The 15,388-nt window shown below is 42.8% G+C and overlaps 1 protein-coding gene across 1 annotated transcript in view; it reads left to right on the plus strand.

The window, feature by feature from the left end:
- VTI1B (vesicle transport through interaction with t-SNAREs 1B) overlaps window positions 1-15,388 on the plus strand; it is a 27,188-nt gene continuing 11,800 nt past the window's right edge. Inside the window, exons 1-2 of the mRNA XM_004477305.5 lie at window positions 1-745; window positions 7,391-7,449. Of these exons, the coding sequence (XP_004477362.1) occupies window positions 631-745; window positions 7,391-7,449 (174 nt within the window). The 5' untranslated portion in view covers window positions 1-630. The remainder of the gene's footprint in view (window positions 746-7,390; window positions 7,450-15,388) is intronic.

Below are 15,388 nucleotides of genomic sequence, written 5' to 3' on the forward strand. Positions count from 1 at the left end.
AGGAGCCATACCCGACTATCTTTCGAAGGCTGAAAGCGTCCTAGTTAGGACAGGAACTGAGGGAATCAAGGTGGCCTTGACGGCAGATACCAAACCATTGCCGGTCCCAGGCGGCCGCGGGGCGGGCGGAACCACCCACTCCTGGAACGGCAGGAGTCGCGTCATCCGCCGCGAACTACAACTCCCGGCCTGCACTGCAGCGCGTGCCCTTCGCCAGCCCGCGGGGCCTCGGAGGGAGGCGACCGCGCTGCCAGTGCCGCGGGATCTGTCCGATTCTTCCGCTCTGGCGCTTCCCGCAACTCCGGACCGTGTATTTCTGAGGCTCGGGAGACAGTGGCTCGTCCCCGCGGGGGGCCGCCCCTCCGTTATCCCCCACGGCCGCGCAGACTGTAGGGCTTTTTGTCAGGCGTTTGCGCTCAGCGCTTCCGGGGCGACTAGAGAGTCGGGGGCGTTGGGAGGCATGGGCGTCCGGCTCCGGAGGACCCCGCCTCCGGCCCCGGAAGCGCCTCATTTTGGGCAGCGGTGGCGGCAGTCGCCGTGATGTCTGCGGGGCTGGGCGGCTGACCGCCGAGCTGGGAGCGGCCCCCAGCCCAGAATCTCGGCGACCACTGCTCGAGTGCGGCCTGCGCCATGGCCACCTCCGCCATGTCCTCGGAACGTTTCGAGAAACTGCACGAAATCTTCCGAGGTCTCCTTGAGGATCTACGCGGGGTGCCGGAGCGGCTGCTGGGGACGGCGGGGACAGGTGAGCCGCGGACGGGCGGGGAGGTGGAGAACTGGGCTCCGCGCGCTCGGGAAGAAGAGCCCCATCCTTACCCCCACACCCAGGTTCTTCCCTTTCCGCTCCTTATCCTCAGACGCGCCCCCGGGGCTGGCTAGATCGCGCGTCCCGGATCTCCCCGCTGCCATTTCGTGAGGACTGGGGACTCGGACGCAGGGATGGACGTCGGGGTGTATAGTCTCCTGGGGATCTTCTCTCTTGTTTTTCTCGTGGCCGTCTCAAAATTTTCTTGTCTCACTTTTCACTCTAGCAGAAATAACACCATGGTTCTTAAATCTGCGGTGCTTCGTTTCGGTAGGTTTGGTTTCTTTTGTAGGTCTATTTATTTATTTTGTACATTTAAAAACATCTTCAACCGGGGGTTCTTAACCAGGGGTCCGTGAGCTGGAGTCGATTTTTTCATCTTTGTTTTTCTCTGACCTCTAACCGAAATCTAGCATGTCTTTCACTTATGAATATATGCAATAAATAAATTACAAGAGTATTCATTTTAGCTTTCTGGCAAAGGGGTCCCTTCTCCTCCCCCCCTCCCCTTAGGTCTTCCCAGGGATTTAGTTTCAGAAACAATAATAATTACTATTTATTGAACATTATCTATGCCTGCACTGGAAAGTGCTTCATTATATGTAGCCTCTTTTTCAGCCCTTTAAACAATCTGATAGCATCAATAATATTTTTTCTATTTATTGACGAGAACATTAGCTTAGGGGGATCCAGTGCTGGGAACTCCTATACAGTACAAAACCAAGTGAACTGCTGCTGTCCGCTAATAGAGCATAGGTCAAGAAATGCCACAGTGGGGCACCAAAAGCAAAGTAACCACATATTTTAACTATCCTGGTGAAACCAACATTATTTCCACATTCTTGGGCTGGTAATTCAAGCCACCCGTAAGGAAGAGAGACTGCCCACCTTGCTTGAACATTAAAGGAGGGAGGCTCCCTCTAGCTCTTATCTTTCAGAGCTGCTGCTTCTGTTTTATTCCATATCTAGTATTTGGTGCCACCATCCACCTAGTTTACCAAACCAGACAGAATCAATCTATCTGAATGAGTCTTTCAAACTGAGATTGGTTTGGAAAGGGGTGTGGGTTGGGTGATAAGAGTTGTTTGAAGTGGCTCATTCTTGTTTCTTTTTTAAAAAGATTTATTTATTTCTCTCCCCTTCCCCGCCCCAGCTCTCTGTTCTTTGTGTCCATTTGCGGCGTATTCCTCTTTGTCCACTTCTATTGTTGTTGTCAGTGGCACAGGAATCTGTGTTTCTTTTTGTTGTGTCATCTTGTTGTGTCAGCTCTCCATGTGCAGCGCCATTTCTGGGCAGGCTTCACTTTCTTTCGCACTGGGCAGCTCTCCGTACCGGCGCACTCCTTAGGAGTGGGGCCCACCTACGCGGGGCCCTGCTTGGAAGGGCACTCCTTGCGCGCATCAGCACCGTGCATGGGCCAGCTCCACACGGGTCAAGGAGGCCTGGGGTTTGAACCACGGACCTCCCATGTGGCAGAGGGACACCCTAATCATTGGGCCAAGTCCGCTTCTGTCATTCTTGTTTCTGATAGCCATTCTATTCCGTATGTAGTCCTGCTGTTTTGTATTTCGTTATAACATTAATACTAACTTCCTAAAAACATTTTTTCCTTTATTTAAAAACAGATTTTATAAATTGCTAAAGGTTATATACCCTGAGAGCACAAAAATGACCCTTCAGTTGTTTGCAGTATACATTATTACAGAGGCATTGGATTGGGAGTCAGGAGACTTGAATTCTAAAACTAGTGCTGCCATGCACTTGCTGCTCCTTTGACCCTGGGGAAGGTACTACATTTCTCCAGGCTAGTTTCCTCAGGTGTAAAATAAGAAGGTTGGACTAGATGAGCTCTGAGGTCCATCCCAGCTCTAACACTCATTTGTGTTTCTTGGTTCTGAGACTAAAGCATAAAGAAACAGCAACTGATCCCTCTCAGTTGGGTAGATATTTCATCCTCTCTTGAATCTTTATTTTATTTTTTATTTATATATTTTTTAATTGTATTTTTTGAAGATACATTCTTGAACCTTTAAATACCTGCCCCCTGGCATCATCATTAGAAAGAATAATTTCTTTTTTTTTTTTTAATTAAGTAATTTATTTCTCTTCCCTCCCCTCCCCGCCGCCCCAGTTGTCTGTTTCTCTGTGTCTATTTGCTGCATGTGCTTCTTTGTCCACTTCTGTTGTTGTCAGTGGCACGGGAATCTGTGTTTCTTTTTGTTGTGTCATCTTGCGTCAACTCTCCATGTGTGCGGCGCCATTCCTGGGCAGGCTGCACTTTCATGCTGCGCGGCTCTCCTTACGGGGCGCACTCCTTGCGCGTGCACAGGGACACCTCTTGTGGCACAGCACTCCCTGCGTGCATCAGCACTGCACATGGGCCAGCTTCATAAGGGTCAAGGAGGCCCGGGGTTTGAACCGCAGACCTCCCATGTGGTAGACGGACCCCCTAACCACTGGGCCAAGTCCGCTTCCCAGAAAGAATAATTTCGAGGTTTTTTAATCTTAAGATTCCATAAAACATCTCATAACGTGGTGAAGTTCTTCAAATTGTTGTCACAGGTAGCATATTTCTTTTAAAAATGTATGTGCTGTACTGTGATGAGAGCCACTGAATGTACACTTTGAATGGGTTGTACAAAGCATGGGACTGTAACACAAGGTATCCAGTGGTGGATGATGAACTGTGGTTAACAGGACATATATGAGAACGTTTTCTCATGAATGATAACAGATATATAATACTAATATAGGGCGTTAATAATAGGATGGGTTGGGGGGAAAATGCAACCAAATGTAAGATATGGGCTATAGTTTGTAGTAATATTTTGATGATGCTCTTTCATAGTTTCTAACAAATGTTTCACAACAATGCAGGGTGGTGGTGGTGGTGGTGGAGAGATGTATGGGACTCTTGTATGGTGATATGTTTGTTTTGTAAACTCATAAATTTTACTGTGCACATACTGTTCATGTGTCCATGTGTGAATGATATACATGAATAAAATTTTATTTATATATATGCTGTAGAGCACTTATAGGAGGAAGCATGTGTTTTATGAAATAAGGTAGAGTATTCTAACTCCATAAAGATTAAGAATCACAGAGAGGCAGGAAAGTCAGTGAAAGTTTGATCAAGGTTCTGTAGGCCATCTCTTTCCCTCCATTCTTATTTATGTAGCCACTTTGAATCGTAATGCCTCTTAAGGATGATGATTCTCAAATCATTCAGCAAAGGAAGAGTGAAGGAGGGGAAGCGGATGTGACTCAAGCAATTGAGCTCCTGCCTACCACATGGGAGGTCCTAGGTTCGGTTCCTGGTGCCTTCTAGAGAAGAGAAGCAAGACAGTGAGCTGGTGTGACAGGCTGGTGTGGAGAGATGAGGGAACAAGGAGACACAAAGAGGAAACTCAATGAGCGCTACAACAAAGCAGGGAGCAGAGGTGGCTCAAGCAATTGAGTGCCTCTCTCCCACATGGGAGGTCCCAAGTGTTCAGTTCCTGGTACCTCCTTAAAGAGAAGATAAGCAGACAGAGAGAGCACACAACAAATGGACACAGAGACCAGACAGCAAGCACAAACAGTGGGGGGTGGGGTGGGGTATAAATAAAGAAAAATTAAAAATCTGAAAAAAAAAGTAAAGGAGGAAACTACAACTAAAGCAGTTGTAGGAAAATCTGAGCTAGGAAGAGAATGCACGTATGTATACAATAGTGCTTTATACTTTTTCACTTGGATCAGAAGTGAGCTTGAATTTGGAGGTCTGCTGATTCAGGGAAGTGATGACACCTGACACTTTGGGGATAGCTTATTCCAAAATAATATGATACACTTTCATGTAAATAGCCATTCTTGATTGCAGATATTATTTCACTGTGGGTGGCTAAGAATGCAGCCACCTCAGGAATAGTAACAGCTGCTTTGGTGCTCATTTCACAGTTACATCACAGATGGTCAAGATGCATACCATTTGCATACTGCCTGCCATGACTGAACTTTCCCTTAGTTTTTGTTTTTGTTTTTATAAACAACAAATTGAGCCATGGATTTTGTAGGCAGTGTGGAGTGAAAAATGGTTCACTTGGAGTGCCTTGTGTATAGTAAGGGGTGTCGTGACAGTGAATTAGACATAGTAAAGGGTGTGTTGCCATTTGCCTTTTCAAGCAGTACCAGTATGTAAGGAACACCTTACTAGAAGCTATGGGACATAAAGAAATAGTAAATGTCTCTGTTCTTGGGGACCTTGATCTCAAGTTGAGAATACAGAGTGTATATGTCTAAAATGACCTATAATCATTTAAAAAGTAGCAAAGTAAAATAACTGGCATGCTAGATGCTGTTGCTGAACAAAATAAAAACCCACAGAAAGCAAGACCAGCATTGTGTCTTATATAGGGTTGAGTTCTAAAGTCAGGGATTAAGATAAATCCAGGTAGAAAAAAATCATCCAAGAAGATCTCTTAGGATAGCATGTTGAGTAGTCATGCCTTGTTTATCCTTTGGTCCATTTTAACTGTTTTCTTTGGCCATTGGAAAAGATTTCTCTCTTCAGTTGGGGCTTAAGTTGAAGTGCTGGTCTGTATTTAGGAGTCATGTTGAAAACCCCAGAATTTGAAGATAATTCCAAAAAATAAAGAGTTCATAAAGATTATCAGGGAATGGATGTAATTTAAGCAGTTGAGCGCCCCCTGGTTCATTTCCTAGTGCCTCCTAAAGAACACGAGCAGATGCGACAAGCGGGGAATGGCTGTGGCTCAAGCGATTGGGCACCCACTTCCCACGTGGAAGGTCCTGGGTCTGGTTCCTGATGCCTCCTAAAAGAAGAGTGGACACAATGAGCAGAGGCAGTAAGCAGACACAATGAGCAGATACAACGAGGAGACAACAAGCAGACAGATGAGAGAGCCCTCAGGGGTGGGAGGACAACTCATGGAAGTATAAAATTAAAATGTAAAAAATTATCAGTGGGAATCTTGTGGTAATAAGTAGATTATGAATAGAATTCCATACATTAAAAAAAAGTTCTTCATAAATGGAGCTAAATTTTGAATTGTTGTTTTTTAGATATGAAGATGACCTACATCTTCATTTACAGCCAGGGAAGGAGGTCATGTCCCAAAAAGATGAAAAGAATTACACAATGTTGCATGTTGAGTCAGGCCCAAAGATAGGACAAGAACCCAACCCTCCTGCCATTTTGCCCTCTACAAATGTTCTCCAAATGACAGCATTCCAGTAGCCCCTTCTTAATTTTTGCCATGTACAGGTACTATTTTTACTATCAGTTAATTGTTGTCCTTATAGCACTTTATTTTATGTAATGTTCATTTATTCATAAAATTATTTTTAAAGGAATCTTTTTTTTTATTTCTCTCCCCTGCCCCTCCCCCCCAGTTGTCTGTTCTCTGTGTCTATTTGCTGAATGTTCTTCTTTGTCCACTTCTGTTGTTGTCAGTGGCACGGGAATCTGTGTTTCTTTTTTCGTTGCGTCATCTTGCTGTGTCAGCTCTCCATGTGTGCGGCCCCATTCCTGGGCAGGCTGCACTTTTTTCGTGCTGTGCAGCTCTCCCTACGGGGCGCACTCCTTGCATGTTGGGCTCTCCTACGCAGGGGACACCCCTGCGTGGCAGGGCACTCCTTGCGCGCATCAGCACTGCATGTGGGCCAGCTCCACGCGGGTCAAGGAGGCCCGCCCGGGGTTTGAACTGCGGACCTTCCATGTGGTGGTAGGCGGACGCCCTAACCACTGGGCCAAGTCCGCTTCCCTAAAGGAATCTTGATATCACTACTTCAAATGGAAAACCTGTATGATCTATCTAAATGATTGAAAAAAATACAAAGGCAAATAATACTGTCTTAGTTAAATGTTACAGCTTTGAAGCTGAAGCCTGTTCTTTCTTACTTCAGGAGTGGTTCGTAATTTTCACATATTAAAGACATCCTGGCACCAAAATGGCATAATGGTAAGGGTTGAAAGAGAATTAAAAGGAGAACTTTCTCTCTCTGCAGCTCAGCGGTATTTACATCATTTCCACACCACCTCCTGTGTGTGTGTGTCTGAGAAACACTTTACCTTACCCTGCAGCTCCCCAGTTTGCAAGTGGTGGGTTTTGAATTTGTTTGCAGAACAGTGGATAAGGGTTAATATAGAGAAGTAATTCACAGTGGGGGTAAAGGTGGGGGAAATTTCAGAGAATCAGTTTTGGTAAACTATTTTATTGATGAAAATGTGCTGGTCCTATAGCGGGGTGGGAGAGGGTGAAAGCGATTAACTTAGATCAACAGTGTTTCTTAGTAGGAGCGCTGTTAGCCCATGGGGCCAGATAATTGTTATGTAGGTCCGTCCCAAGCACTGGTACCCTTGTTCCCTGGGCACTAAATGCCAATAGTACCACCACCTCACCACCCCTCCTGTCATTGTTAACAAGCCCTCATACATTTCTAAATGCCAGATGCCTTTTAGGAGTAAGTGCTACTACTCTCACCAGGAAAGAAATATGTGAAGTTTATTCTAAGCAGAGGGAATGGCCTCTAAAAATGTACGGAAGCAGGAATGAGCATTTGAAATTTGTCTCTCTTTTCCAGAAGAGAAGAAGAAGTTGATCAGAGATTTTGATGAAAAGCAACAGGAAGCAAATGAAACGGTGAGAACAGGGAGAAAGTCGTTTCCTTTTCTACCTGGTGTTGGTCTTTGCCAGAAGGAATGCTATGACCTAATCACAGATTAACTGTCCCTTGTCTACTGATCTTGATTTTGACTATTTCTTACTAAATGAGGCCATTCGATGGTATATTAGTCAGCCAAAGGGGTGCTGATACAAAGTACCAGAAATCGGTTGGCTTTTATAAAGGGTATTTATTTAGGGTAGAAACTTAGAGTTACCAGGCCATAAAGCATGTTACTTCCGTCACCAAAGTCTATTGCCACGTGTTGGGCCCGATGGCTGCCAGGGTTTAGGCTTCTTGGGTTCCTCTCTTCCTAGGTCTCCATTTCTCTCCAGGCTCAGCACCTCTGTTTTCTCCACAAGGTCAGCTGTAGATTATGAGGCTCTCTAGGCTTTGCCTCTCTCCACAAGGCCAGTTGTTGACTATCAGGTGACCAGCTCTGTCTCTCTCTGGGCTTGATTCTGTTTGGGCTCAGCTGTTTCTCCTCTGTGTGCTTACTTCCCGGGCTCCAGCTCAAAACTCCAGCATCAAAACTCCAAAAACTCCTCTGCTCTGTTGTGTAGTTTTATCTGTGAGTCCCCGCCAAGGCCAGTCAAAGCCCTAATCGTAATTTAATCACACCCTGGTACAGACCAGTTTACAAACATAATCCAGTATCTGTTTTTGGAATTCATAAACCATATCAAATTGCTACAGATGGGGATGGCATATTGAGGAGGTTTGCCAAACACAAATGGGTAAAGTTTGAAGACTTGAAATATATGAGTTTGTGATAATATATATTCCTGATATGCATGGTAAGGGCATTCTCATATCTTTTTATAATTTTTCTTTTAATTGTTTTTTGAGAGCTGGCCATTAAGTTATGTTATTCTTAAACTTACTTTCAAAGGAAATGTAGCTCATAGGTGGTTTCAAAGAAGATGTAGCTCACAGAGGTCACATTGCCTTCTGTCTAAAAAAAACTGTACAGTAGAGAGACTTGGTACCTTGGGCAAGGCATGCATGGACAGGATGGGATCCCAACCCGGACCCAAACAAAATTTGTTGAGAGTTAGTCCAGGCTGTTGATCAGGTAGCAATCGCTATTCTCTTAATCCATGGCTTTTTAAAATAAAGTTTTGTTCTAACCCTTTGGTAATAAGAATCCTTTTTCCATCTCATTTTACTCTGCTTCATTGTATCTATTCAGGAGATTAAAGGCTAAAATCCAAGACTCTGGTAGTTTTCCACAGAAAGAGTTTCTCCTAGTTTTTACTACCTCAGAGTAGACTGAGAAGAAAAATTCCTTTTAGGCCAGAAAACTTCTTTCTTTCTTATTGAATAACTTCTTCCCTATCCCAATTAAATTCTGAGAAGTTAAGCTTATCTGCATTCTTTTCTGTATTCTGAATATCTTTTAAAAGGACCAAGCCACCAGACTGGAGAATATCTCCTCCATAATGGAAGTCCTAGAAGCTTTTCTTAATACCTGTGTACAGCTGGGCATAAAGACAGTGCTTGGTATATAGCCTGTCCTCTTTTTCAGTTAACATCTTGGTAGCATTTAAAAATCTTTTAGCCAATACTATTTGTTTGGTGCTCAGATACTTTTTTCCCCTGGTCTTAGCAAAATTAACCAATACTACTCTGGCTATCCCAGGCAGATAAAAATAATTTAGGGCCTCTTGTGAACTTGTCTAGGTGTTACTTTTCTTCTTGGTATATATATATTAATTATTTATTTTAAATTGTGCTAAAATACGTATAACAGAAAAATCATTTTAACCATTTTAGGTGGATAATGCTTTGATATTAAGTACATTGACAATACTACGTAACTTTCACCACTATTTCCAGACTACTTGCATCATTGCAAACCAAAACATAGTCATTTAGGGATCACTCCCCATTCCCCCCTCTGCTCATCCCTGGTAACCACTGTTCTGCTTTTTGGCCCTATGAATTTGCTTGTTTTAAATATTTCATATAGGAGAAATCATACTATATTTGTCTTTTTGTGTCTGGCTTATTTCACCCAACACGATGTTTTCAAGGTTCATCCATATCGTTGTATGGTCCAGCACTTCATTTTTTTTATGGCTGGATAATATCCCATTGTATGTATTTACCATGTTTTGTTTATCCTTTTCATCTCTTGGTGGGCACTTGGGTTGCTTCCACCTTTTGGCTGTTGTGAATAATGCTGTGATGAACTTTGGTGTAGAAATATCTGTCTAAGTCCCTGCTTTTAATTCTTTTGCATATGTACCTAGGACTGGAATTGCCAGGTCATATGTTAATTATGATTAACTTTTTGAGGAACTGCCAAACTGTTCTCCATTTTACATTCCCACTAACAGTGAATGAGGGTTTGTTTCTCTGCATCATCACCAACTTCTCTTAAAGTTTTTTTTAGGTTGCCATCTAGTGGATGTGAAGTGGTATCTCACTGTAGTTTTAATTTTTATTCTGTAGTGGTTAATGATGTTTTAGCATGTTTTTATATACCTATTGGCCATTTGAATATATTCTTTGGAGTAATGTCTTTGCCCATTTTTTAATTGGGTTTGTTATTTTACTATTGAATTGTAAAACATCTTTATATATTCTGGATATTAAGTTTTTATCAGATATATGGTTTCCAAATATTTTATTCCATTCTAAAGATTGTCTTTTCTCATTCTTGATAACATCCTTTGCACAAATCTTTTTAGTTTTGATGAAGTCCAGTTTATATAATTTTGTTTTTGTTGCATGCAGTTTTGGTATAAAATTGAAAAATCCTTTGCCTAGTGCAATTCTCTTTTCTTTAAAGAGTGTCATAGTATGAGCTCTTATATTTAGGGCATTGATCCATTTTGAGTTAATTTTTGTATATGGTCAGAGGTTAGGGTCCACATTCTTCTGCATGTGGATTTTCATTTGTTTGTTTGTTTGTTTATTTATTTATTTATTTCTCTCCCCTCCTCCTCCACTCCAGTTGTCTGTTCTCTGTGTCTATTTGCTGCATCTTCTTTGTCCACTTCTGTTGTTGTCAGTGGCACGGGAATCTGTATTTCTTATTGTTGCATCATCTTGTTGTGTCAGCTCTCCGTGTGTGTGGCACCATTCCTGGGCAAGCTGAACTTTCTTTCCCGCTGGGTGGCTCTTCTTACGGGGCTCACTCCTTGCACGTGGGGCTCCCCTACACGGGGGATACCCCTGCGTGGCACCGCACTCCTTGCGCACATCAGCACTGCACATGGGCCAGCTCCGCATGGATGGAGGAGGCCAGGGGTTTGAACCACGGACCTCCCATGTGGTAGATGGATGCCCTAACCACTGGGCCCAGTCCGTCACCTGCATGTGGATTTTCATTGGTCTTAGCCCAATTGTTGAAGAGACTATTCTTCTCCATTGAATGAACTTGAGACCCTTGTCAGAAATCAACTGGCCAGACTTCCAGGGAGATGGCAGATTTGAAAGACTTTCTTCTCTCCCAGAAAAATAGCTAGACGACAGGCAGACACGGCCTGGAAAAAAAATGTTCTGTGGTTGGTACAGGACACCAGGGGAAGGCTGAACATTACCCAGAAGAGAGGGGCACAGGAAAAAAATTCTTGACAAAGTCTGTGAATAGAAGCTGCAGCTGCAGCTGCAACCACTGGTGCCCTCCCTCAACCCTATGAGCAGACAATTTTGAATTCTCCAGCCTTGTAGCCAGTGGCTACAGACAGGACCATAGGCATCCACCTCCCTATGAAACAAGAGAAAGAGGCATGCACCCAAAGGCTGATTCAACTTCTGGCTAACAAATTTGGTCTGCTATGTCCCATGAGCACTTCCAGGCCAAGTAGGGCCATACCACTGTTTGCCTTGGGAGCCAGTAGGGGGACTGAGTAAGGAGATCTGATCCTCTCAGTTGCCCTCTCTACTGACTGGGACTGATTGTTGAGGACACAGAGGAGAGTGGAATTATTTCCCGCCCAGCAAAAAGGGAGGAGACTGCTAGCAAAGGTTGGAGAACAGTCTCTGAGAAAGTTTGAACTGTGGGACTCTGAATAGCCTCAAGGCAGAATCCTCTGTCACATCACTGCTGACCCTGTTGCAGCAAACTCCACCCAGGCTTTGAACTGAAAGGGCTTCCAGAGAGCACCTTCTGCTGGTGGACCAAGGAAGTGTTTGTGAGGAAATTAAAAATAAATAAGGCGGCAGACTTGGCCCAGTGGTTAGGGCGTCCGTCTACTACATGGGAGGTCCACGGTTCAAACCCCGGGTCTCCTTGACCCATGTGCAGCTGGCCCATGCGCAGTGCTGATGTGCGCAAGGAGTGCCCTGCCACGCAGGGGTGTCCCCCGTGTAGGGGAGCCCCATGCGCAAGGAGCACACCCCGTAAGGAGAGCGCCCAGCATGACAGAAAGTGCAGCCTGCCCAGGAGTGGCGCCGTAAACACGGAGAACTGACACAGCACGATGACACAACCAAAAGAAACACACATTCCCGAGCCGCTGACAACAGAAGCGGACCAAGAAGATGCAGCAAATAGACACAGAGAACAGACAACCAGGGTGGGGGGGGGAGGGAGAAAAATAAATAAATAAATAAATCTTTTTAAAAAATAAGTAAGAGAATTTTTCTGGCCTTTATATAGCCTCCCTCACCAAGGCCCTAGGAAGCGAATCTGCAACCCATTACTGAGTCTCTGGGCCAGACTTGAGCAAATAGCAGGGACAATCCTAAAGACCTATGTTAGGTTGAACCAAGAATCAAAGAGTAGCAGTAACACACAGCTTCCTGCCACTAAATCCCTATGAAAGAAAGAAACTGAGCATCAGAGTAAATTTGCCATCATAATCAGGTGCCTAAACAGCAAAAAACTACAAGCCATACTAAGAAAATGGAGGAAATGTCTCAAGCAAAGGAATATGTCAGAGCCCCAGGTGAGACAGGATTTGAGACAACTAATCAACAAATTCATACTAATTTCCAAAATCAAATTAATGAGTAGAAAGACAATATAGCTAGAGTTATTCCATTTGCATACATGTGGTGAGATTAATGCCATAAAACAGATATTTTGTATTAAAAAGAAGAGACTGAGTGAGCACAAAGAAGAATTTGAAAACCTGAATAGAAAAATAACAGCTTATCAAAATAAAAGACATGATAGGTGAGATCAGAAACGCATTAGAGGCATACAACAGCAGACTTGAAATGATAGAAAAAAGAATAAGTGATTACCAAAGACAGAACAGCTGAAATTGAAGAGAGAGAACAACAGAGAGAGGAAAGAATGAAAAGTTGAGCAGGGACTCAGGGAGTTAAATGATAACATGAAGCACAACAATATTCGTGTCATGGGAGTTCCGGAAGGAGATGAGAAGGGAAAAAGGGCAGAAAGAGTATTTGAGGAAATAATAGATGAAAATTCCCCTACTTTCATGAAAAAGATGAATTTACATGTCCAAGAAGTACAGTGTACCTCAGTGAGAATAAATGTAAATAGAGCTACTCCAAGACTACTACTCAAAATGTCAAATGTCAAAAATAAAGAGAAAATTCTAAGAACAGCAAAGGAGAAACAAACCATCACATGCAAGGGATGCCCAATAAGATTTAGGGTGGATTTCTCATCTGAAACCATGGAGGTGGAAAGACAGCGGTATGATAGAATGAGGATACTGAAAGAGAAAAACTGCCAGCCAAAAATTCTTTATCCAGCAAAATTGTCCTTCAGATATGAAGCCAAGCTTAAAATATTCACAGAAAGAAACTAAGTTCCTAAAAAAGAAACCACCATTGCAGGAAATTTTAAGGGAGCTTTACAGACTGAAAGAAAAAGACAGGAGAGAGAGGTTTGGAGAAGAGTATAGAAGACAAGGATAGAAGAAAAGATAACCAAAAGAGTAAAAAGACGGACCAAAATAAGGTATGACATGAAACCTAAGAATAAAAAGGGGGAAGTAAATAATGCATTAACAGTAATATCATTGAGTGTGAAGGGATTAAACACCCCAATCAAAAGATACAGGCTGACAGAATGGATATAAAAACATGAGACATCCATATGCTGCCTAAAAGAAACTTAGACTCTTTTAGACTTAGACTTAGGGATACAAACCGGCTGAAAGTGAGGGATTGGAAGAAGATACTCCATGCAAACAGTATTCAAAAAAGAGCAGGTGTAGGTATATGAATATAAGACAAAACAGACATTAAGTGCAAAAAAAGTTATGAGAGATGCAGAAGGCCATTATATATTAATAAAAGGGAAAATCCACCAGAAGAAATAACAGTCATAAATACTTATGCACTTAACAAGGGTGCCCCAGAATACATGGGGCAAACTCTGGCAAAACTGAAGTGTGAAATAAACATCCATAAAATAATAATGGGAGACTTCAACACACCACTCACATCATTAGATAGAACTAGACAGAAGACAACAAGAAAGAGAGAGTTTGAACATAGGATAAAAGAGCTAGACTTAACAGACTAACAGACATATACTTCGAACATTGTACCCAAATTCAGCAGCTTATACATTCTTCTCAAGTTCTCAAGGATCTTACTTCAGAAAGACCACAGGTTAGGTCACAAGTCAGGTCTCAATAAATATAAAAAGATTGATATTATACAAAGCACCTTCTCTAATCAGTAACCTAGACACAAGAGAGGTATATTCGCAAATGTGCGGAGGCTGAACAACACACTCCTATATAATCAGTGAGTCAAAGAAGAACTTGAAAGGGAAGTGGACTTGGCCCAATGGATAGGGCGTCCGTCTACCACATGGGAGATCTGCAGTTCAAACCCCTTGCCTCCCTGACCTGTCCAATGCTGATGCGCACAAGGAGTGCCCTGCCACACAGGGGTGTCCCCGTGTAGGGGAGCCCCATGCGCAAGGAGTGCGCACTGTAAGGAGAGCCACCCAGCACAAAAGAAAGTTCAGCCTGCCCTGGAATGGCACCGCACGCATGGAGAACCGACGCAACAAGATGACGCAACAAAAAGAAAGACAGATTCCTGGTGCCACTGGTAAGGATAGAAGCAGCCAGAGAAGAACACAGCGAATGGACACAGAGAGCAGACAATTGGGGGGGGGGGGAGAGAAATAAATAAAAAATCTTTTTTAAAAAAATTGGGTAAAAGATTGGAATAGACATTTGCCCAAAGAAGAAATACAAATGGCAAAAAAAAAAAAGAAAAAATGTTCAACATCACTAATAATTAGGGAAATGCAAATCAAAACTACAATGAGATATCATTTTACACCTATCAGAATGGCCACTATTAGAAAGGACAGAATTATAAATTTTGGAGAGGATGTGAAGAGATAGGAACATTTATTCACTGTTGGTGGGAATGTAGAGTGGTACAACTACTGTGGAAGACTGTTTGACAATTCCTAAAGAAATTGAATATAGATTTGCCATGTGATCCTGCAATACAACTACAGGGTATATACCCAGAAGAACTGAGAAGTAACATGAATAGACATCTGTACACTGATATTCATAGGGGCGTTACTCATGATTGCCTAAAGTTGGAAACAGCCCGGGTATCCATCAGTCAATGAACGTATAAACTAACTGGCATATTCACACTATGGAACATTATGTAGCTGTAAGAAGAATTGAAGTCACAAAACATATGATAGCATGGATGAACTTGGAGGACATTATGTTGAGTGAAGCAAGCCAGACACAAATGGACAAATACTGTATGATTGTGCTACTCTGAACTAAATATAGTGTAACATTATTGTATGATTCCATTTATAGAAAATGAAAATATAAATTTTAAAGATGAAATTAGATTAGTGGTTATGTAGTGCTGGGGAAGGCATGCTATGTGTTGTGGAGTTTTTCTTTTTGGAGTAATGAAATGGTTCTAAAAATTTTTTATAGTGATAAATGCACAATATTGTGATTATATGAAGAGCCATTGATGATA

Source organism: Dasypus novemcinctus, chromosome 3 (assembly GCF_030445035.2).
Source record: "Dasypus novemcinctus isolate mDasNov1 chromosome 3, mDasNov1.1.hap2, whole genome shotgun sequence".
Lineage (NCBI taxonomy): Eukaryota > Metazoa > Chordata > Mammalia > Cingulata > Dasypodidae > Dasypus > Dasypus novemcinctus.